Here is a 22,921-nt window from a genome sequence, read left to right on the forward strand (position 1 = left end):
CAGTATTCTTGGCCTTCCCTGGTGGTTCAGATGGTAAAGAATCCACCTGCAATGCGGGAGACTTGGGTTTGATCCCTGGGCTGGGAAGATCCCCTGGAGGAGGGCATGGCAACTCACTCCAGTATTCTTGCCTGGAGAATCCCCATGCACAAAGGAGCCTGGCGGATTATAATCCATGGGATCGCAAAGAGTTGAACATGACTGAGTGACTAAGCACAGCCCAGAATTGCTGGGTCACATGGTAACTCTATGCTTAATCTTTTGAGAAACTCCCAAATTGTTTTCCAAAGCTGCTGTACCAGTTTGCATTCTGAGCAGCAGTGCTGTACTTTTCTCATCAGCAGTGTGTGAGAGTTCAGCCTCTCCACATTCTTGCTGTCTTTTTTTATTGTACCTAGTGGGTGTCAGTTGTCAAGGTACTTCTTTTCCATTTAATCTTTCTGTGTAGAATTGGCCTTGAACCCACTTCTGAAGATCTGATTAGAAATAATTATTAAGTGTGAATAATACTTGGTGACAACATTGAGTCTCTGTGTCCTCTAATTCAATTTTTAGGGCTCATGAAGTTTAATTTTTTGTTAATTAATTTAGTATAACAGTGGATTCAGTTAGAAATTTTCATTAACTTAGGACTCAGGTCATTATAGTTGTTTTGTTTTTTTACATCTTTTATATTTCTGAACAACAGCTGTTTTGTGTTTCTCTTTTGCTTAAATTTTGAAATGTTTAAGTCTTTTTAAGAAGTTGTTTCTGGAAATAATGGCTTTTCCCATTTTTGCATACTACAGTTTTTCCTACTGTAGTTAGTTTTAATTAATTCTTAATATTTTATTTTGTAATTAATATTCTTTGTAGAAAATTTGGAAAGTATTGAAAATAGTAAAGAGAAGGAAAAAAATTCTCACCATCAAGAAATAGTCTTTGTTAATGTTTCAGTGTGTACTTTCATCAGTTTTTTACTTATGCTTTTTTAAACACAATCTATGGATATGCAACATATACATACACACATCCACAGCTACTAGGTATTGAGTACTGGAAGGAGTTAGAGCCCAAACAGGATGAGCTCTTGGCTGTAGGACATAGTTTCTATTTGTATCATGTTGTTTATAGTGCGAATTCTTTGCTGAATCTGAGGTTACAGGTATCATAGGGATTGGGCTTTAAAGGGGAATTTATCAGTGATTACCCCATGTATCAGTGAATCTGTAGTATCTTTTGTACAGAGTCAGATATTTTTTTTTTTCTTTGTTGTCTCTACTCTTCATTTTCCCAGGAACTCTAGCCAGGAACCACGACCTTCACTGTCGAACACAATCCAGAGGCCACAGCTAGGTCCCACAGCTAATTTATCCCTGGAGATGGGCTCAGGGCAGCTGGCACCCAGGTGAGAAATGGTGGAACAATTCTTTATTGAGCAGTGACTAGCCTGGGGAGTGGCAGTCTACAGTCACACTTTTTTGTTTGTTTTAAGCCCTTTCCCCAGATCCTTTTTAAAATAACTTTTTTTCCCCCTATTTTTCTTTTTACTTGCCTTTAACATGTAGGCAGCAGCAGCAGCAAACAGAATTGGATGTGGTACCAGGAAGAGATGGACTAACCAGCTACAATCATTCCCAGGTTAGTATGTCGTCTTTAAAGGATGGTGAACATTTCTTTAAGAAGTGTCCCCTAGAGCCAGTTAAAGTGTATGTGTATCTTTATATGAATTTTCGAATTATTGAATTGTCATGTTAAACCTTGATGGTTATTTTTATCATTACATTCCACAGGTTTCTGTTCAGCCTGTGACAACCACAGGGCCAGAACACAGCAAGCCTCTTGAGAAGTCAGAGAGTCTGTTTGCCCAAGATAGAGATCCAAGATTTTCAGAAATCTACTCCAACATCAGTACGGGTATGTTTTTTCCTTATTCTCATTTTAAATTCTTATTTTGATCATTTATTGATGGGCCTGCAGCTGCCCAGTCAGTAGTCTCCCAGCATATTTCCACTTAACCCTAATACCTCGTGAATAAATAGGAACTTGCTGAACTAATATACTACAGCCCCTTGACTGGCCCTCCCCCAACTCCTTTTGGTCCACAGATCAGAGTAAAGGCATCTCCTCCAGCACTGTCCCTGCCACCCAACAGCTATTCTCCCAGGGCAACACATTCCCTCCTACCCCCCGGCCGGCAGAGAATTTCAGGTGAGCCCCGTATGTGTGTGCTGCTTTACAGGGCAACTGAGGGATTCAGTTACTGAATCCAGGTTTTATTCTTGCCTGGCTTTCTCTGGTTATCTCAGACAAAGCAGTGGAACTTGTTGGCCTCAGATGAGACGAGCTTGCTTTTCTTCCTCCTTTTTCTTTGCACCTATCCTGCTGCCGTATTCCAGGTTCCATCTCTGTGTGTCCTGATCAGTGTGTGACTGTCAGTCTTCTTCGTCTTTTCCAGATTCTGTTATCAAGTTTTCCTTAACCCCCAGGGAGTCGAGGGAATCTAGAGATAGCACTAGATTGTCCTGTGATTCCTAGATTCTGTGATAAATGCACCTTTTTCATCCTTACCTCACTATTTGTTCACTCCTAGAAATAGTGGTCTGGCCCCTCCTGTAACCATTGTCCAGCCATCAACTTCCGCAGGGCAGATGTTGGCCCAGATTTCCCGCCACTCCAATCCTACCCAGGGAGCAGCCCCAGCTTGGACCCCTAGCACCCGCCCAGGCTTCTCTGCCCAGGTAAACCTTCTCATCTGTCTGTCCCTTGTATTTATTGTTTGTTTGGTTGGTTAGGCTTTTTCCATATGTAAAATTATTATTGTCTATCTTAAACGTCTTTTCTTGACTGCCCTGCCATCCTCTGTCTTCCAATTTTTATCTTATTGGGAGCAGGAATTGTGTTGAAAAATCCTCATAGAATATATATGTGTATATATATGTTAAGGCTAAAGCTAATATCCTTTTATATGTTGCTGTGTACTTATTTTGCATAAGTAATATTTTAAATAAAAAGCCAAAATCAGAAATAAACTCTAGAATTATTATACATGGTATAACCTCATTTTATAAAAAAATACATAAATGAAAACTGGAAGAAATTATCCAAAAATGTTAACCATGTGTCTTTGGTGGTAGGATTATGGATGATTATTTCCTTTTTATTTTCCTTCATTTTGAAGATATCCCATGGTGCGTATGCATTACTATTATAGTGAGGAAAATGTTTAGTTACCAAAAAAAAAAAAAAGATATCATTAGGAACAAACAAATGTGGTACAGATTGAATAATAAAATGATACAAAGTGTGTTTTTCTCTTTATATAATGCTATACTATTATTAATGCCTCTAGTTTTTGTATAGATTTACAGTTTATAAAATGCTTTCATTTATGTCATTTTCATTTTAATTCTCAACTCTAAATGTGTATACTTTTACTAATCGCATAGTTCTTTGCTTTTTACACTTCATCACAAGTGCCTAAAAATAGTGTCAAAGGAAACTGGGAGTTAATTGGAAGAAATGTGCAATGGGAAATAAGTAATGAGGTTGGCTCCGAAGAATCCAATGATTGACAGAGGGTTAACTCTCATAGGAATGGTCTGTGCAATAATGTTAATGTTCTGTTTACTCTCTACCCCTTTCTTTCTTTTAGCAAGTGGTTACCCAGGCTACAGCTAAGACTCGTTCTTCCCAGTTTGGTGTAGGCAGCTTTCAGACTCCATCTTCTTTCAGCCCCATGTCCCTTCCTGGTGCTTCCACTGCGTCACCTGGTGCAGCTGCCTATCCTAGTCTCACCAATCGTGGATCCAACTTTGGTGAGTTCACGCCAGAGTCAGGGGAACAGGAAAATCACATCACAAAGGAGAAAGGATTTAGTGGTTAAAATAGTTTGCTTTTGTCCTGGCTGTACTGACCTAATTATAGGGAAATGCATGGTGACAGTCCATTTGGAATTGAAAACCTACCAGCACGAAAAGGACTTTATTAGCATGTGTAACAAAAAGCATGTAAAGTATTATAAATTTAATAATATGCACATTTAGTCTGAATGAGCAAAGGATCCTGTAGAAAAGACTCTACCTAGAGAAGAAAAATAAATTCGGGACTAGGGTTTGAAATAGAAAGGACAGAGGGTATCTAGGTAAAATTAATGATCTGCATGCGGTTATATGCTAGTTTCTCCTCTCTAGTGGAGTTAGCAGATTGAAGTTGTTTATTTTTCCTTGCTATATTTCTAGCTCCTGAGACTGGACAAACTGCAGGACAATTCCAGACACGGACAGCAGAGGGTGTGGGTGTCTGGCCACAGTGGCAGGGCCAGCAGTCGCATCATCGTTCAAGTTCTAATGAGCAACATGTTCAACAGCCATCAGCACAGCAACCTGGCCAGCCTGAGGTCTTCCAGGTGAGAGGGTCTAAAGACTTCAGAAGACCAGAAACTGGGAGAGAAAGAGTCAGGGAGGAGAGACAGAGAAGAAAGCATGCATGGATTGAGGTTAGTAAGCGGGAGAAGAGTCGGGACACGTGAAAACAGATGTCATTAATTGAAAAGATTGTGAACTTAATGTGCTGCACTAGACTGTCATTAGTGACATGAAGCATCACGTGAAGACGTAAAAGAAAGTAATTTTGGTCCATTCATGGAGAACCATATGCCCATTTGATGATAGCAGTTTAGGTATAAAAATACTGAATACAGCTATAAGGGTCTGTTTACATAAATCCTGAGGGGACTGCAGTAGTTAGTAATCTCAGGTGGGATAAAGGAAGAGCTTAGTTTAAAACACAGATGGGAAGAAGGCAAAACAAGGTTTTGGTGGAAAACAAATAGGATAAGAGATACGCCATAAATATCCAGAGGGGATTTTATGAACTATGACGAGATTTTTCTCAAATTGAGAATAGTGAGGACTAGAAAAGGGGGAGAATGTAGAACTATAGGGGGAAGGCAGAGAGAGAAGTAGGAAAATAGGTTGTCATCTGAAGAAGTTAGAGTCGCTGGTAGTAAAGAAGGCTAAGAGAACTCAGCACAGCAGAAACTCTGGGGCCAGGGATGATAGTTCAGGGGGATGTTGGGAAGGAGCTCAGTAAATGGAAGGATCAAGATGTGTGACGCAAGCTTATTCTTTTTCTCTTATTAGGAGATGCTGTCCATGCTGGGAGACCAGAGCAACAGTTACAACAATGAAGAATTTCCTGACCTAACTATGTTTCCCTCCTTTTCAGAATAGAACTATTGGGGTGAGGATAAAGGGTGGGGGAGAAAAAAAAATCACCATTTGTTTTTAAAAAAGCAAATCTTTCTGTAAACAGAATAAAAGTTCCTCTCCCTTCCCTTCCCTCACCCCTGATGTATACCCCCTTTCCCTTCTGACCTTTCCCTTGTCTTCCTGCATCTCTGAGATAACATTTATAGAAGAAATGGAGTGACTCCTCAACGCTTTGGGGACCCTTTGAAAAATGGAGGCTGGGTTAGGTTAAGAATGTCTTTCCTTATGTCTCCTGACCAGAAATTTATGCAGAAACGATTTGTGCTGGGTCAAGGAGCAGGTTAGAAAACATTCACTATTTCCTTTGGATACTATGGCTTATTTTTGGGAAGAAATTCTGAATAAGGTGAGAGAGAGGAGAAATGTCCTCAATGTTTGAGGACCATGAAACATGGCAGGTGTACATGGGGTTTTCGGAAGTGAGTACAGGCGCTTTCTGCTGCCTGTGAGCAGTTCCTCTGGAATGAAATATGAGTAAGGAAATGAGAAAGAGTGTGTGTGTGTGTGTGTGTGTGTGCGCGCGCGTGCATGTGTGTGTGTGCGTGTGAGTGTGCACATTTGTTCTGTGTTTGTTTCTTTCTCCCTATTAGGGAGTTATGCAAAATTTGTCCCAGATTTTATCTTTGTCTTTTTCTGTGTTTTCAAAGAGTCCTAAAGAGTTGAATCTTCCAATTAGTTTCCACTTAGTAATGCAGCCAAAGAGTATTTAAGTAAATGTCTTTGCTGCGCTTATTATATCTGTGCCCAGCCACTATGCAACTGTAAGCAAGTATATGAAGTCTTCTATTGATATGTTTGGTCTCTCATTGAACATATATAGTGATAAAGCTGGGTCATTCCTGCTTTTGGTGCTGTCACCTTGTATGGAACATCTGCATTACAGAAATAGGCTGGCAAGGTAAACACGTTCAGAACCCCCTACTTGTCCATAAGGATGATGCTGCATTTTTCTGTCAGAATCACATATGATGTGTGTTCTCTAGAGGTTATGTCTGCATGGAAACTCAACTTCTTGGATTAGGAGTCCCAGTGAAAATTCTCACTGCTGGAATTTAAACCAAATACCAAGCCTTCTTGCAGAGTAACCTCTTTCATCCCATACTCAAAGTATCCAGTCTGCAAGAACTGAAATTTAGGTCTCTTCTGGACCTATAGTTCTTTCTTCTTTGCTCCCTCTCCAATCTTGAGACTGGAGTTTGCTTTATAGTACAAGTGTAATAAATCCATGTGATAGATGGGACCTGGACTCCCATCCCGACAGGGTCACTTAATAATTAATTATAGCCATATAAATGCGGATACAGGTTACTATTCTCACTCTTTACCTTCCTCAGGTAACAGTCATGTGTATCAGCCTTTTTGTTGTTGTTCACTTGTTTGGCTCAGGCCAGTATCTTAAGTGCAAGACTGAATTGACAAGGAGAAGACATACTAAATATAGCCATAGGGGACTGAGGAGCATAGTGGCCTTGGAGAGGGCTGAGAGAATGTCATTAGGTTTCCCTCCCTTTTGTCTCCAGTCTGGTGCCAGGTAGTGAAGTGGAAAAGGAGACAGTTTATTTTTTTATTCTATGTGCACACATACAATATACATATATATTTATATCACACTTTAAGAAACCAAAAAGTTGAGTTTCCAATGAAATCCGTGTTTTTTTAATAATCAACTGTTTTTAAATGTGATCAGGACTATAATATTGTACAGTTATTATTGGGCTTTGGGAGAAGGGGAGGGGTGGAGAAGATGCTCTGGGGGTTTTGTTTCTGCTTTTCCTTCAGGGTTTTATTTTTGATTTTTTTTTTTTTTTTCTTGTTGGCCATTTCTGTACTGCTGGCATCTGTGCTGAGCCTTACAGTGGCAAAAATAAGGACATGTAGCAAAGATTTTAAAACAAAATATTTTTTCCTTTTGTAAACTTCCTTGTGTTGTGTGATCTTAATTGCGGCCTTATTATTCCATCCCAGCTCAAAAACAACAAACACCCACAACCAGTTGAATCCATAACTTGTGCTTCAAATACACAAACATGAAGCACAGTGTGTCTGTAATTTCAGGAGTCAGAAATCATAGGGCTCTGATCAGTCAGCATTCCTGAGTTGTCCTCCTGATCCTGACTCACTTGGAGTAAAATCATGAGGGACGTCTGACCATGGGACGGAGGGTAGGGGATTGCCCAAGTCCTTGGGAGAGGGGGATAAGTTGGGACTTGAGACCAATAGGGCACTTCTGGATTTAAAGGAATCAGGGATAGGGAAATTTAAACTATTTAGGTCTAGACATCGTTTCCCTCTAGGATAATGTGTTTCATTAAGAAATTAAACCCATGAGCATAAACCTGTTTTATTGAGGCTCTATGTATGTAACCCAGCTAGAAACAAGCTGGATACCATGTATTATTATTTTTGTTCCAAGGACCCTCTTTTCCTCTTCCCTCCACATATGTTTATGGAAGAAAATGTTTGGGGATGTGGTTTAGGGACTGAACTAGATTCTCATGATCTGTCACATGCCTGGATATTGAGGGAAGCATTTGGAGAAGCTCATATGACTGGCCCTGGATTGGGGATTTTAATAATTGAGACAGATAATGTTCATCAGGCTTTGGCAGTGAAGAAGTCACAAGTGAATTTGTCAGTGCTTATGGCATTGATTCAAGCGCTGTCATAACCAGGAGTACTGTTTCTGGTTACTTTAGAACTGGTTTCATATGGATTTTGGGGGCCTATCCTTCCTCAGCAAAATCATGTTAGTCTGGAAAAGCTATTACCCTGCCTGAAAGCAATGACAGCTTTTAGGCAACGGGTCTATAAAATACAAATGATTTTGGAGCCTGTGACTTCCCTAAGATACTTTTTTCTAGTTTTTTGTCTTCATTTCCTCACCCATGATGTGAGGGTCAGACACAAATTTTAAAGCAAGTTTCAGAGTTGGAGAAATGAATAATAACAGGAAAAGGGCCAGAAAAGAGATAATCCCTTAGTGTAACACATAATATATGCTTGTCTATCCACCAAGGAGAAGGTAAGCCCCAACTTGGGTAATAATGTATTGAGGTCTTTTTTGTCTGTCTCAAAGGCAGGCAGCTATGTGAAACTAAATACCTAACTCTCCGCCCTGCCACACATGCTCCACATGCGCACAGAGGAACGATACAAATCTGCTGCCTCCTTCCCTCCTCCCTAATCCCCCTCTCTCAGCATTTCTGTCTCCACTGCCCTCCCCATCCAAATTTTCCAGCCAGCAGCCAGAGCTGACTTCCGCAATCCGGGTGGAATAAATCCAGCACCCCTAGTCATCCGGCCACATTATCCACACTTCTCTGCTGAGACGAGCCCAGAGAACAGATGCCCATCAACAGGTAACATTTTCAGCTTCCTGGATCCTTTAACCTCTCATTCCTGTCAGTTCTCCATTTTTAGGAATATTAGGAACGTAGTGACTTGTATATCAAAATGAACTTTATAGGCTTTCTGGAGGAAAACGGTGATGTCCTCTTTGGTTATTTCCTGGCTAAGTAAAATCTTCCTGGAAATCTTTAGGACTCCTTTTATGGTTTATATGTATGTATACGTGGTGGTTAGTGAAAGCAAAGAATATAAGGCCTTTACCCATCCCTCAAAGAGTGGCCTCAGGGTTTTTTTTTTTTTTTTTTTGGTGGGGAGGCAAAGGTACTAAAAGGGTTAAGTTACTAGCAGGGAGGAGGAGAATGCAGAGGGGTGGTAGCTCAAGGTCTTCCTACTCTTGAGAATCTCAAAAGCTCTAACACTCCAGATACTATGTCCTGCTGGACATTTTTCCATTGTGCAAAGATTACACAAAAAATTGACAAGTTTAAAAATCATGCAAGCTGTACGACTTGCCGCCGACTAAACTTTTTCTTAAAATGGAGGACATGTGATTAGTAAGACACTACAAGATGTGAACGAAGCTAAACTTCTGAAAAGCTGTGCGACTACTGATCACACAACATTGCTTTTCTGTCTTACGTTCTTCTAACACACTTTGGTTCTGAGGCTTTTTTGTCCTGTGAGGCAGTCCCAGAGGTATTTGTGGGTTTTTTGGTCAGAAAAAGAAAAGCTTTCCTCCCACAGCAGCTGGTTGAGATTAGGACAGTTTCCTGCCTAAGAAAGGAGCAGGAAGAGAAAGGAGGAAGTGCATAAGAACACTGAGGGGATATCTCAGAGAGAATAGGAGATGCTGTCAACTTTTCCCTTGTTCCCTGCTGGCAAGATCAGGAGCAGAATCAGAATTTAGGCAAGGAACAGAAGAATACCTTGAAGAAATGATCAGGAAGGAAAGACTTAGCTCTCCTTTGTGTATTCTCCAATTCCATTTATCTTAACCCTATACCTGTCCATCTCCTCCAAGTCTGCTGGGGACAGTGGAGCAGACAGGTGTTGTTCCCATCCTGATTGTCCATTTTCTTTCCCATTTCTGGTTATCTGTCCAAGTTGTGTGTGTGTGTGTGTATGTGTGTGTGATCTCCCAGAATACTTGGGACCAGATGTATCAGCATCATATCCAAACCCAGACCCCCCTTCCCCTACCTATCATTTTATCATATGGAAATCACCCTCAGTCTTTGTCTGCCTTCCTCATAAAGCCTAGTTTTCCTCTGCCTCATGGTCCAGAGGAAGGGGCTCCTAACTTTGGGTTCAGGAACTCCCCAGAATTATTGTGTGTGTATTCATTTTTCTGGCAAGAGGAATTAATAGTGGGTTGCAATTTTTTATTAGCTTGTCATGTGAGTCTATGCTTCCCAAAGATTAAGAACCATCTGTCTGAGCATATGGTTCCAGCTGTTTCCTCATCCCAAGTCAGGTTAGGAACCTCTGGACAAACAGAAGAGTCTCCCCCAATTATGGCTTCCCAGGTGGTGGTAGTGGTAAAGAACCTGCTTGCCAATGCGAGAGGCATAAGAGACTTGAGTTCCATCCCTGAGTTAGGAAGATCCCATGGAGGAGGAAATGTCAACCCACTCCAGTGTTCTTGCCTAGAGAATCCATAGACAGAGTCTGGTGGGCTATAGTCCATAGGGTCGGCAAGAGTTGGACACGACTGGAACTACCACGCATGCCCCTAATTATCCTATTCTCCAGGATGTGGGGTCTCACGGTTCTACTGCTGCCTGTGGTGAGCTTTGCTCTATACCCTGAGGAGATACTGGACACCCAGTGGGAGCTATGGAAGAAGACCTACAGAAAGCAGTATAACAGCAAGGTGCCTGGGAACCTGGAGGAGAATCTGGGAGGGCTGGAACCCAAGACATCCAACCCTAGCTTCCAAATTCCCTTCTTCAAATTCAGTATTATAATAACAACCAAGCAAACCTGTCCCTGTTCGCTGTTAACATATACTCTCTATTCCTACTCCTCAAGTCATCCTCAATCAAGTCCTATCTTTTCTTTATAACTGTCTTATAGGTCTCTTTTGGGAAGCCTTCTCAAATAATGCTATTAATCCATAAGCAATTTTCCCCTATAAATAAGAGCTTTGAGTTTTTTTTATTTGTAGTTGTTTATATATTGATCTTTGCATGCTCTTAACAATGCCATGGTCAGTTCCCCAACTAGATGGTAAATCCTCTATGATTATAAATTTAATCTCTTCTGAAAACTTCCACAGTACTATGTAAGTAACTTTATACACAGGACACAGTCTATGCCAATACTAATTATGCTCTGTTTAGGGGGATGAGATCTCTCGGCGTTTAATTTGGGAAAAAAACCTGAAGCATATTTCCATCCATAATCTTGAGGCCTCACTTGGTGTCCATACATATGAACTGGCCATGAACCACTTGGGGGACATGGTGAGTTGAACCTCAGTTCCTGGTCTATCTGCCTGTTTTGTCTTGGTTCCCTGCTTATGCCTGGTCTCTTTCTTCTTTGTCCCAGACCAGTGAAGAAGTGGTTCAGAAGATGACTGGACTCAAAGTACCCGCTTCTCGTTCCCGCAGTAATGACACCCTCTATATCCCAGACTGGGAAGGCAGAGCCCCAGACTCTATTGATTATCGGAAGAAGGGATACGTTACTCCTGTCAAAAACCAGGTATCCTCCTTTCTGTTGGGTGTGGGTATGTAAGCTAGCATGATCTCTCCCTTTTTCTGCTTCTTTGTTCCTAAGGTATGAGGGCACCAGAAAGAGAGGGGAAAGAATTAAGTTACACCTCCCACTGCCAAGAGAATAAAGCCTGTTCTGTTGTTTAACTCATCATCTGTTTTTGTAGATTTAGGTTGTTTTTTTTTCTTTTTTCTTTTCTACAATAGTATTGCTATAAGCACCTGTGTGCATATATACAAATATTTATGCAAAATAAATCTTAAAATTGGAATCAGTAGGTCACAGAATCCTTTCCACAAAAGTTTTTACAATCTTACATTCTTACCAGCCTGAGAATGTAAGTTTTCCCACAGTCTTAACAATGCTGATTATATCTGCCAGATGAACACTTGATCTAACATTCATTCAACAACTACAGTTTTTGCAGAACCTACCAGGTATAGTGCTAGACAGTAGAGAGGACTAAGACCTAACTTGTGTTCTCAGGAAATCCCCAATCTTAAAAAATAGAACTAGCAGGAAAGAAAAAAATGTATCATCTAGCTGAACACACACCAATAATAATAGCTAGCACTGTTGGGGAGATTATTATTATTGCACATGATAATTCATCCTTTATATGAATTAACTTTTTAAATTCTCATAATCTCATTACATTATTATTATTCACAATTTATACATAAAGACAGTGTGGTACAGAGAAGTTTAGTAATTTACCCAAGGTCACTGATCTATTGTGTTACAAAGCCAGTACAGATGGTCCCTGACTTTTTTTTTAGCAAGATAATAAATCCTTAATTATTCTTCTACATTGTTTTTACAGCAAGTATCTTATGCAGATATACACAATTAGTATCATTGTTTCCAACACAATGGTTATATTTTTATAAGTCTTCCACATTTCTATTCTCTATGCCCCCAAGACCTACCTTTAAAGAGTATTTCTTTTATCTGCAGTATTTCTTCATTTGTAAAAGTATTAAAGAACATGGAAAACTTTTCCTATCCTAGAGTAGTTCTCTGACTTTCTAATGGTTCACCTTATGATATTTTTGACTTCATGATGGTGTAAAAGTAATAGGCATTCTGTAGAAACTGTACTTCAAATTTTAAATTTTGATCTTTTCCCAGGCTAGCAATATGTAGTATGATACCTTCTCTTGATGTTAGGCTGTGGTAGCAGGCCATAGCTCCCAGCCAGGCACATGGTCCTGAGGGTGAACACAACTACAGCCATTCTGTTTTTCACTTTCAGTACAATTATAATTCAATAAATTCCATAAGATATTCAATATAATTATAATTCAGTAAATTACAGGAGATATTCAACACTAACAGCCTTTGTGTGAGATTATTTTGCCTGACTGTAGGCTAACGTAAGTGTTGTGAGTACATGTAAGTCAGGCTGGGCTAAGTGGTGACATTCAGTAAGTTAGGGGTATTGCATTTTCACCTTACTGTTTTTCAATTCATGATGGATTCATTGATTTATTGAAGTGCTGTACTCTGCTTTACTACAACAGTTATTAATAGCAACAATAGCAATAGAACACTGCAACAAAGGTTAAGTGAAGGGAAATAGGAATACTTCATAGCAAAGGGGATGGGTGCTGGAATTTATAAAATGTATGAAATTTTATCGGGCAGGTAGAAGAGAGAAACAGAAAGTGTGAACAGCAATTACTAATGATTTCTCTGTTATGCCTCTCAGGGTCAGTGTGGTTCCTGTTGGGCTTTTAGCTCTGTGGGTGCCCTGGAGGGCCAACTCAAGAAGAAAACCGGCAAACTCTTAAATCTGAGTCCTCAGAACCTGGTGGACTGTGTGTCTGAGAATGATGGCTGTGGAGGGGGCTATATGACCAATGCCTTCCAGTATGTGCAGAAGAACCGAGGCATTGACTCTGAAGATGCCTACCCATATGTTGGACAGGTGAGACTGTCCCACATAGCCATATAGTTCTGTAATGGCTTCTCCTTCTCCAGCATGACACTTTGTTCTGGAAACAGTTCCAGAAATCTTGTTTTCTGTTACCCTATCCAGCTTTCTTGATGAAATGATTTCCCACAAAAGGTGAAGAAGATTCCCATAGTTTGGGAGAATTTGTGTGTGTGTTTTAAAATTAATTAATTTGTTGCTTGACGTGGTCTTTCTCTAGTTGTGGTGAGTGAGGCCTACTCTCTAGTTGGTGGCTTCTCATTGTGGTTGCTTCTTATTGCAAAACTTAGGCTCTAAGATATGTGGGCTCAGTAGTTGTGGAGCACAGGTTTTAGTTGCCCCACAGCATGTGGGATTTTCCCAAATCAGGAATCGAACATGTGTCTCCTGCATTGGTAAGTAGATTCTTACCCAGTGGACCACCAGGGAAGTCCAGTCTGGGAAAATTTGGGGAGCTTAGGCTACCATGGCTCCTAGCTGTCTCTCTGCCCTGGAGAAAGACAGGCTATCCCATAGATCTCTGAGTAGGTCTCTATAACTCTCTATTCAACTCTTCCACTCCCATCAGAAATCTCTAAGCCCACCATACTAATTTCATGAATCATGTGGCTTTATTTTGTATGATCTCAATGTGGATTTGGGGAACATTTAAGCAAATTATGTAAGTTAACATGTTAGCATGTTTAAAATGAGAGAAAAAAGCAAGTTGCTTCATATTGCAATTTTAGAGATGAACTCACTTCCTCCCATAAGGTCCTTTAGTAATAGGAAGATCTTTCTTATCTAAAAGGAAGAAGATCTGAGGACATTTTTATATACATGGAGTTGATAGGTAATATGGGGCCTTTGCAGCAGGAGCCTTTAAAGTAGGGATTGCAAGTCTGAGTAATACAAATGATGGCTACCGTGTGCTAAGCCGTGTACTTAGTGCATGTTCTCATTTAATCCTTATAAAAGCCCTGTCAGTCAGTCAGTCAGTCAGTCCAGTCGCTCAGTCATGTCCGACTCTTTGCGACCCCATAAATCGCAGCACGCCAGGCCTCCCTGTCCATCACCAACTCCCGGAGTTCACTCAGATTCACGTCCATCGAGTCAGTGATGCCATCCAGCCATCTCATCCTCTGTCGTCCCCTTCTCCTCCTGCCCCCAATCCCTCCCAGCATCAGAGTCTTTTCCAATGAGTCAACTCTTCGCATGAGGTGGCCAAAGTACTGGAGTTTCAGCTTCAGCATCATTCCTTCCAAAGAAATCCCAGGGCTGATCTCCTTCAGAACGGACTGGTTGGATCTCCTTGCAGTCCAAGAGACTCTCAAGAGTCTTTTCCAACACCACAGTTCAAAAGCATCAATAGGTGAGGACATAGAAGGACATAGACACTTAAGGAGATAAAATGGCATATTCAAATTCATGCCTCTAGTTATGTAACAAAGCCAAGATCTACCCATCAGATCTGTTTATCTGCTGCAAATATCCCCAGTCTTGTCTTCTATTCACACATTCAAGAATTTCTTTACTAGAATATAATATCTAGGAACAGAATTATCTGAGTCTTTGGATCTGTGCATCTTCAACCATACTAGATGATGTCAAATTTTTTACCAAGGTATTTGAAAAATTTATATTCCCATCTGCATAGTATAAGAAATCCTGTTGGTTCACAGCTTCGTCAATATCCGCATTTCTTTATGAATTGACTGCTTATATCTTTTGTGTGTGATTGTGTGTGTGCTCAGTCGTGTCTGTCTCTTAGCAACCCTGTAGACTGTAGCTCACCAGGCTCCTCTGTCCATGGAATTTTACAGGCAAGAATACTGGAGCAGGTTGCCATTTCCTACTCCAGGGGATCTTCCCAACCCAGAGATTGAACCCGTGTCTCTTGGGTTTCCTGCACTGGCAGGTGGATTCTTTACCACTGTGCTACCATGGAAGCATTTATATCGTTTGCCCATTTTTAATTAGATTTTATTCTTTTTCTTACTAATATTTCAAAAATGTAAAAAGATATTTGGATACTAATACTATGTGTATTGGGCTTCCCTGGTGGCCCAGTGGTAAAGAATCTGCCTGCCAATGCAGGAGATGTGGATTCAGTCCCTGGGTCAGGAAGATCACCTGGACAAGAAAATGGCAACCCACTTCAGTATTCTTGCCTGGGAAATCCCATGGACAGAGGAGCCTGGCAGACTACAGTCCATGGGATTGCAAAAGAGTCGGACATGACTTTGCGACTAAACAACAACTATAACTATGTGTTAACTATGTGTTTTCTTTTCTTTCTGTTTATGATGTCTTTCAATCCAGAAAATTTCTTAATTTTAGAAAAATTATTTTTTTCCTTTGCAATTTGAGCCTTTAAAAAGCCAATAACAGTGAGTTTTATTTATTTATATTTAGTCATCTGAAATGATATCTGATGCAATAAAATGCTCATTAATATAAATGACTGAACAGATTCATTTCACTGGATACTCAACAATCTACATAGTAAAGTCACTTCAACACATCCTCATGAAATTTCATGCCATTATTATTTCATGTTGTTTTTTTTTTTTTTTTTAGTTGTCAGGTATACATATCAGGAAAGTTGGAGGTTGTATGTGGAAAGATTTTTCTTTAATCTGTATACAGTTTTCATAGGGCTGCTAGTGTAAGGTGCAGCATACTAAAGCTGCCCTAACAGATTAGCTTTTTAATTCTGAATACATCAGGCCATTAGTGACATAACCCAAATGTGACAAAATATTGTTTTAAATTGTTAAATATTTTTTGACAACTTTTTGTTGTCACTTGATATCAAAAAAATTAAATCCTAATAGTATATACAAAAAAACAGATTCATGGTTATAACTTTTTTTTCCATGTTGCTTTATCCAGGCAGCCAATTTAAAGGTTTGTCTAACTATATTAAAAAAATAAATATTATTAGAACTAGTGTTGATCACTTATCCATTGACAGCTTACATCATTTATTCAGTACTGTATTAACCAGTTTGTTGAGGGATAGTTTAATAACTCAGAAACTCTGAATAAAAATTATATAACATTTGAATCCCTGTTTTGAAATAGAAGGAACAATTGACTTACAATTTTTGTTCCTTTATCCCCTCAAATGATCTCTTCAGCATTTTAGAGGAATATGTAATAATTTTGGTTTTATAATCAGTCAAAATGAAGAGTTAGCCATTATAAGACATGTGTTCCATTTTTAATATTCTGAATCTTGGACAACTGTTCTCATTATTTTTATTGTATAAAACTGAAAGAACTTCTTATATGAACATGTAAATGAATGGAAAGAGGTTGTGAAAAAACAAAGCTTAGAAAAGAAGGCAGCAGGCAGATAATACAGTAATTTAGGTTCATTCCAGCCACAATACAAGTTATTTTTACTTTAAAATATCATTACATGGTATCCTTCCAAATCCATCCCCTAGATATTTTATTGTACTTGTATATCTATGCAATTTTTGGTACTAGGAGGCACCAAGGGTTTGGATTATATGGCAAAGGAATCTAGAGAAATTATTAATACAGGACGTTACTATAATCTTAGACTATCATGTCAAATGCTACCATTATTGTTAGTGTTTAAATAATTTTTTAAAGTATTTATTTATTTATTTTTGGCTGGATCAGGTCTTGGTTGCTATGCAGAGGCTTTCTCTAGTTGTGTCGAGCAGGAGCTAATCTTTGTTTCAGCATGCAGGCTTCTCATTCCAGTGACTTCTCTTGTTGCAGAGCACGGTCTCTAGGCATGCAGGCTTCAGTAGTTTTGACACACAGGCTTAATTGTTCCATGGCATAAGGGATCTTCCCAGAGCAGGGATCGAGCCATGTCCCCTGTATTGGCAGGTGAATTCTTAACCACTGGACCAGCAGGGAAGCCCTATGTAATGTATTCTTGTAGATGCAGCGTTAGGGTTTTTGAGGGGTAGCCTCTGGGAAAATGAACTGCCAAAAAGAATACACCACTTTGAGGTGGGTTGCCATTAGATTCCATGATTCTGGCTTGACAGTGAAACACATCATTGTTAACTAGACCTGCAAAACATAATGTTGGAAATTCACAGGCTAAATTACTGAGTTCTTTATTAATTTGTTTTAGTGTCCTGTTATGTGATTTTACCTCTCTCTCTCATGAGGGCACAAGGTCAGCCAGAACGCTGCCTGATACAGGTGCATGGGGCCAAGGTCTTCTGTCTAGCTGGGGCTGGACCTCCTCTCAACGCAGGAGCTGCTGCCTCCTTGCCTACTGAGGATCACACATACTGCATTGCTGGAGTTGATTTGTGGGTTTTTGTTTTTTTTTAAAATCTGATTTCAGAAATCTTTCTCTGAGGTAATAAAAATATTCTTTTTTTAAAGTTTTACAGTGTTTTCTTTCACATTTATGTTTTAAAACCACCTGGAGCTGATTTTTGTGCATGGTACAAGGTATACAATTTTCATGTTCTTTTTAAAATTTTTAATTTAATTTTAATTGGAGAATAATTGCTTCACAACATTGCATTGTTTTCTGCCATATATCAGCATGAATTACCAGCAGGTATACGTATGTCCCCTCCCTCTTGAACCTCCCTCCCACCTCCCACCCCATATTCTTTTCTTACAGTTTCTAAAATGGTGAGGAGAGAACAGACCCTTGGTGGAGACTCAAGTCTGCTGCCGTGCACTGATGTCACCCAAAACTTTAACAGACTTTCTCACCAGTTAACTGCCTTTGCTTGGTCCTAGTCCTATTTTAACCTTGTTTTTCCAGGATGAAAATTGTATGTACAATCCAACAGGCAAGGCAGCTAAGTGCAGAGGATACAGAGAGATCCCCGAAGGAAATGAAAAAGCCCTGAAGAGGGCAGTAGCCCGAGTGGGACCCATCTCTGTGGCCATTGATGCAAGCCTGACCTCCTTCCAGTTTTACAGAAAAGGTAAGGTGCTCTTCCTATAGAGCACAATCAACCTTCTCTCCTGATGTGGACTGGGCAGCTTCCCCAAGGGTACCAGGCATTTTCAGTACTTGTTTCCATAATCAGACTGAGTCCACCAGATAGAAACAGCTCCCACAGCACAGACCATCTCTTTTGTAAGTCCTCTTACAAAAGACTGGGACAGGATTCTACAGAGGGTCTCCTAGTGTGGGAGACCCCACAGGGCAACCCTTGGATTGCAGAAAGCTTCACCTTGATAATTTGTTTCCTAGGTGTGTATTACGATGAAAACTGCAATAGCGATAATCTCAACCACGCGGTTTTGGCAGTGGGATATGGGATCCAGAAGGGGAACAAGCACTGGATAATTAAAAACAGGTAATTATGGGAACCCTGTATTTGTCACCCCCTCACTCTCTTAACACTCAACCTCAACTTCCCAATATTCCTTTTTTTCCCTCAAAGAAAATTTTCTCACATGTTTCAATTCTACCTTCCCAATCTGAGGCTATTTATTCTAACATAATGGCCAGACAAGAGTACTAAAGGTATGTGTTGGACAGCTAATCTGTGTTCAAGGTACTTAGTCACGTACACAAACATGTGAGCAGATGTCTGTCTTCAGTGATCTCACAGCCCCTAAAAAAGACAGACCTAGCTAATGTGAGAACATAAAGGAGCACCAGGAGCCAGCGGGAGCTGTGGAATTACATGTATTTTTTCTTTTTTCTCTAATGTGATTGGTTTTTTAGGGAGGTTTCCATCATGAGTCTGATGGTAAGCATTAGGGAACAATATAAACAATGTAAAAGTTTAATATCCCCTTGTGTAGCTTTTTGCTCTTAGGATAGACATATATCAGAGTTGGGCAGAGATTTTGAAGTCTGTGAAGATAAATGCGTTTCAGAAAGTAGATATGAGCACCAAAAACAAAATTAGTATTTCCTTCTCTATTATTGGGAACAAATAAAACTATAGGGCCCATTGGCTCCCTATTTCTCTTTAGCTCCTTATGACTTTATGGATGGGGTGCAGATTTATAGGAATTATTCTTTTCCTTTCCTCATTGATCAATACCAGCCTGGCAGTAGCACTGATTAAACTTTCTGTCCTTGATGCTCTCCAGAGGAACAGGCATCCTAGACTCTGGGGAGTTCTCAAGTTCGGTATGCTGCCTGGAGGGCTGGCAGGATGGAATGTGAGGCTGGGAATAACTTTTTAAATCACAGTCTGAACTAAGGGTGAGCCTGTGCACCTTCCTAAGAGTGTATTCCTTCTCCCACAGCTTCTGTCTTGTGTTCTTCCTTTCTCCTTTCTCAGCCCAGGCACTTACCCTGTCCTTTCTTTTTGATCAAGTGGTAAGTTCTATATCCAAGAGAGCTAGGAAGAATAAAGGACATGCCCAGGCAGGATCAGGGTCATTGGGAACCCCTGGATAAGGGAACAGGGGTGGGGTAAATTGCTTAAGTAAATGTACCAGGTGATAGGTGAATTTTCTGGTTGGGAAAAAAAGGACAGTAAACTTATGAAAATAATTTAGGAAGATATATGGACCAATCTCTCCCCATTCCCCTGTCTTTGTGTCTGCCTCTGTCTTTATCTGTATCTAATCTTCCAAGCTTTCCACTTGTCTCCTTAGCAGTCTCATCTGTTCTTATGGCTTCATTCATCTCTCCTATGATTGTTGTTCAGGTGCTCAGTTTGTCTGACTCTTTGTGAGCCCATGGACTGCAGCACACCAGACTTCCCTGTCCTTCACTATCTCCTGGAGTTTGCACAAACTCATGTCCATTGAGTCGATGATACCATCTAACCATCTCATCCTCTGTCGCCACCTCTTCTGTGGGTTCACTCCCAAACCAAAATCACCAGCTTCAGCCTCTCTTGCCTCTTTCTTATGCTCTAGACTCATGTTTTCAAGATAATTCATCATAAAACTCAAGTTGAATGACTTCACTCTCCTAATCAGAAAACTTCAGTGTCTCCTCCACTATCATGGGCCAGAGAGTCAAAATCTTTAGCTTGGCCAGAAAGATTCCCTTAACCTAATCTCCCACTATACCCTGTCAGGCACCCTGTTCTTCAGATATATGATTTTTTTTTGGAGTATACTTGATCCACGATTCTGTGATAGCTCTGGGTGTATGGCAGTTAGCTACATGATCTTAACACATATCCCATGCTTTCCTGCCTCTATTACTCATTTCACTCTCACCCGCTGGCTTCCCGTTTCCACAGATCCAAATTCTATCAGCCTTTGGGCTCAGCTCAAATGCCACCTCTTTAGTTAAGCCCTTTTTTATCCCCTTGAGCAGAAGTAATCTCTCTTGTAACACTATGCCTTCTCTCCATTTCTTGACTTTAAAGTCTTTAAAGCTAAAACTGATTTATTTATTTTGGTAAACCATCAAAACCTAGCACAATACTCAGTAAATGTTTTATTGAATAAACTGAGGGTACTAAGTATTTTCCTTGCTTGATCCTACAGCTGGGGAGAAAACTGGGGAAACAAAGGCTATATCCTCATGGCCCGGAATAAGAACAACGCTTGTGGCATTGCCAACCTGGCCAGCTTCCCCAAGATGTGACTTCCACCAGCCAACCCCGTCCTGCTCTTCCATTCCTTCCACAATGGTGCAACATGCTTATGTACCTTGAAGGAAACTGGCGTGCCTTTCTTGACACAGATGTGGTGACACAGAGATGGTCCGTTCAGTCTCCCTGTTTGTGCTTCAAGTGACACTCCTACTGCTTTCTTCCCTTCACCCAAGGTCTTTATTTTTTCAGTGTTGCCACAGTAGAATTTCCCTAATAGGCATGTACTCTTAGGCTAAGAGATGTGACCAACATCTGCCCTGACTGTGTTGTTCTGAGGCCAATGCTGTATAGAGGCTAGAGACCCTCAGAGAGGCTGGATTCTCATTCACAGGGACTAGTTAGCTTTAACCACTTGAGAGGACTAAGGTGACCTGACCTCTCAGTCTCCATGTTTACCTCTCTATCTTCCAGGTAGAAATTCCACCCCATTAATATATCTATCCACAATCTTTGGTACAAGTTTACATGATACAACAAATGTGTTTTCTTTTTCCTTCTTTGCATTTTTAAAGTAAACTGTGTTTATCGCTTATCTATAATTTAATAAATAGCTGTTTAGTAAACATTCATTTTGTGTCAGATATTGGACGAGGTGCTGGAGACAAAAAAATGAACAAAACATATTCCTTATATATGATGTGTTCACAGTTTGGAGATTCTGTTGCATAAACAATTCATCCTAATTCATTTGTTTGTTTATTCCTTTGTTTATTATTATTCATTTATTTGTTTATTCCTTCCACTAACATTTTTTAGTGCTTACTTGGTATTAAGAATTGTATCAAGTTTCAGGGATTAAATGGATATAAAAAGATTTCAATATTTAATTCTATCTGTATGGAGACCAGATTAAGTGACACATGAACCTAGGTCTTGAAAAATATCTGTGGTTTGAGAACCTAAACTTTTGCTTTTACCAAAAGAGGAAATTGAAACTCTTTATAATAATTCCTAAGCAGTATCAATTTTAAAAGAGCTTAGCTGGCTAATAGTAAATCAGCACAATGAGCTTTTGCCATTTTTCACAAAATGTTTTTTGAGCATCTATTACTACTACTAGAAAGAGTTCACATTTATTGAACACTGACCATGTGTCAGGCACTACTTTATTTCATGCTGTGCAAAAACCATTTATTTTTTGTGTCAATATTAATTACCATGTCATTTGCAATGTATTCAAAGCTACCAGGATAAAACAAATTAGTAAGATGTGGCCCTGACTTCTGTGAAAGTTAAAGACTAGTGACAGACATAAAAACAACTAATAATATCAACCATAATTAAATAAATATGAACTATGGAAGCTCAGGATTGAGTCATTCATTCTTAAAATATTTTAGATGCAGTTTCATTGAAAACAAAGCTTTGAAATATCTGAATGTGCAGAGAAGACTGGGGATTGAAGGGGATGAGGGAATGGAGAGATTGGGCGTGATGTGAAGAGTTGGATGAGGTGAGGCTGACGGTTCTGGGTGAACAAAGCACCAGGAGAAAAGTATGTATGTGAATGATAAGGGCTGCAGTGGCTGCAAGTATGGGGTGCAAACACATATACACGGTAGAGCCGAGGAGAGAAAGTAGTTTGGAGGTGAGTCCAAGAAGGCCTTGAAAGCATTTGGTGTCCCAAGAAGTTCATACTTTATTCTAGAAACATTCAGGCATTTAATTGGCATCAAATATTTTTGAGTAGGAGAAGGACTGGAGAAGGAAATGGCAACCCACTCCAGTGTTCTTGCCTGGAGAATCCCAGGGACGGTGGAGCCTGATGGGCTGCCGTCTATGAAGTGACTTAGCGGCAGCAGCAGCAGCAGCAGGAGAAGGACACAATCAGATTTTTTTTTTAATGTTAGCAGTGTTCCTCTGGCAGTGCTATAAAGAACAAATAACAGATGAGGAACAAAATGGAGATGCAAGAAAATGGAAAGTCAACATTTAGGAGACTCTGCACATACTCTAGGGCTTCCCAGGTGGCACAGTGGTAAAGAATCCACCTGCCAATGCAGGAGACATAAGAGATGCTGGTTTGATCCCTGGGTCAGGAAGATTCCCTGGAGTGGGAAATAGCAACCCACTCCAGTATTTTTGCCTGGAAAATTCCATGGTCAGAGGGACCTGATGGCTACAGTCCTTGGGGTAGCAAAGAG

At 40.1% G+C, this 22,921-nt stretch overlaps 2 protein-coding genes across 4 annotated transcripts in view; both read left to right on the plus strand.

The window, feature by feature from the left end:
- The window catches only part of ARNT (aryl hydrocarbon receptor nuclear translocator), a 66,783-nt gene extending 59,615 nt beyond the window's left edge, over window positions 1-7,168 (plus strand). For both annotated transcript variants that reach the window (XM_070785735.1, XM_019956119.2), the window contains 8 exons: window positions 1,277-1,387; window positions 1,548-1,620; window positions 1,773-1,896; window positions 2,088-2,190; window positions 2,573-2,720; window positions 3,635-3,797; window positions 4,221-4,387; window positions 5,124-7,168. In XM_070785735.1, the coding sequence (XP_070641836.1) occupies window positions 1,277-1,387; window positions 1,548-1,620; window positions 1,773-1,896; window positions 2,088-2,190; window positions 2,573-2,720; window positions 3,635-3,797; window positions 4,221-4,387; window positions 5,124-5,213 (979 nt within the window). In that variant the 3' untranslated portion in view covers window positions 5,214-7,168. The remainder of the gene's footprint in view (window positions 1-1,276; window positions 1,388-1,547; window positions 1,621-1,772; window positions 1,897-2,087; window positions 2,191-2,572; window positions 2,721-3,634; window positions 3,798-4,220; window positions 4,388-5,123) is intronic.
- A 140-nt stretch (window positions 7,169-7,308) lies between these two features.
- The window catches only part of CTSK (cathepsin K), a 29,524-nt gene continuing 13,911 nt past the window's right edge, over window positions 7,309-22,921 (plus strand). The window contains exons 1-8 of one of the 2 annotated variants that reach the window (XM_019956138.2): window positions 7,309-8,611; window positions 10,353-10,473; window positions 10,943-11,065; window positions 11,151-11,306; window positions 13,030-13,248; window positions 18,014-18,179; window positions 18,452-18,557; window positions 20,668-22,085. In XM_019956138.2, coding sequence (XP_019811697.1) covers window positions 8,598-8,611; window positions 10,353-10,473; window positions 10,943-11,065; window positions 11,151-11,306; window positions 13,030-13,248; window positions 18,014-18,179; window positions 18,452-18,557; window positions 20,668-20,767 — 1,005 coding nt within the window. In that variant the 5' untranslated portion in view covers window positions 7,309-8,597 and the 3' untranslated portion in view covers window positions 20,768-22,085. Of the gene's footprint in view, window positions 8,612-10,352; window positions 10,474-10,942; window positions 11,066-11,150; window positions 11,307-13,029; window positions 13,249-18,013; window positions 18,180-18,451; window positions 18,558-20,667; window positions 22,086-22,921 lie in introns of those variants that run through there. The other variant, XR_011565691.1, reaches the window with a different exon arrangement.

This window comes from Bos indicus, chromosome 3 (assembly GCF_029378745.1).
Source record: "Bos indicus isolate NIAB-ARS_2022 breed Sahiwal x Tharparkar chromosome 3, NIAB-ARS_B.indTharparkar_mat_pri_1.0, whole genome shotgun sequence".
In the NCBI taxonomy this organism is placed as follows: Eukaryota; Metazoa; Chordata; class Mammalia; order Artiodactyla; family Bovidae; genus Bos; species Bos indicus.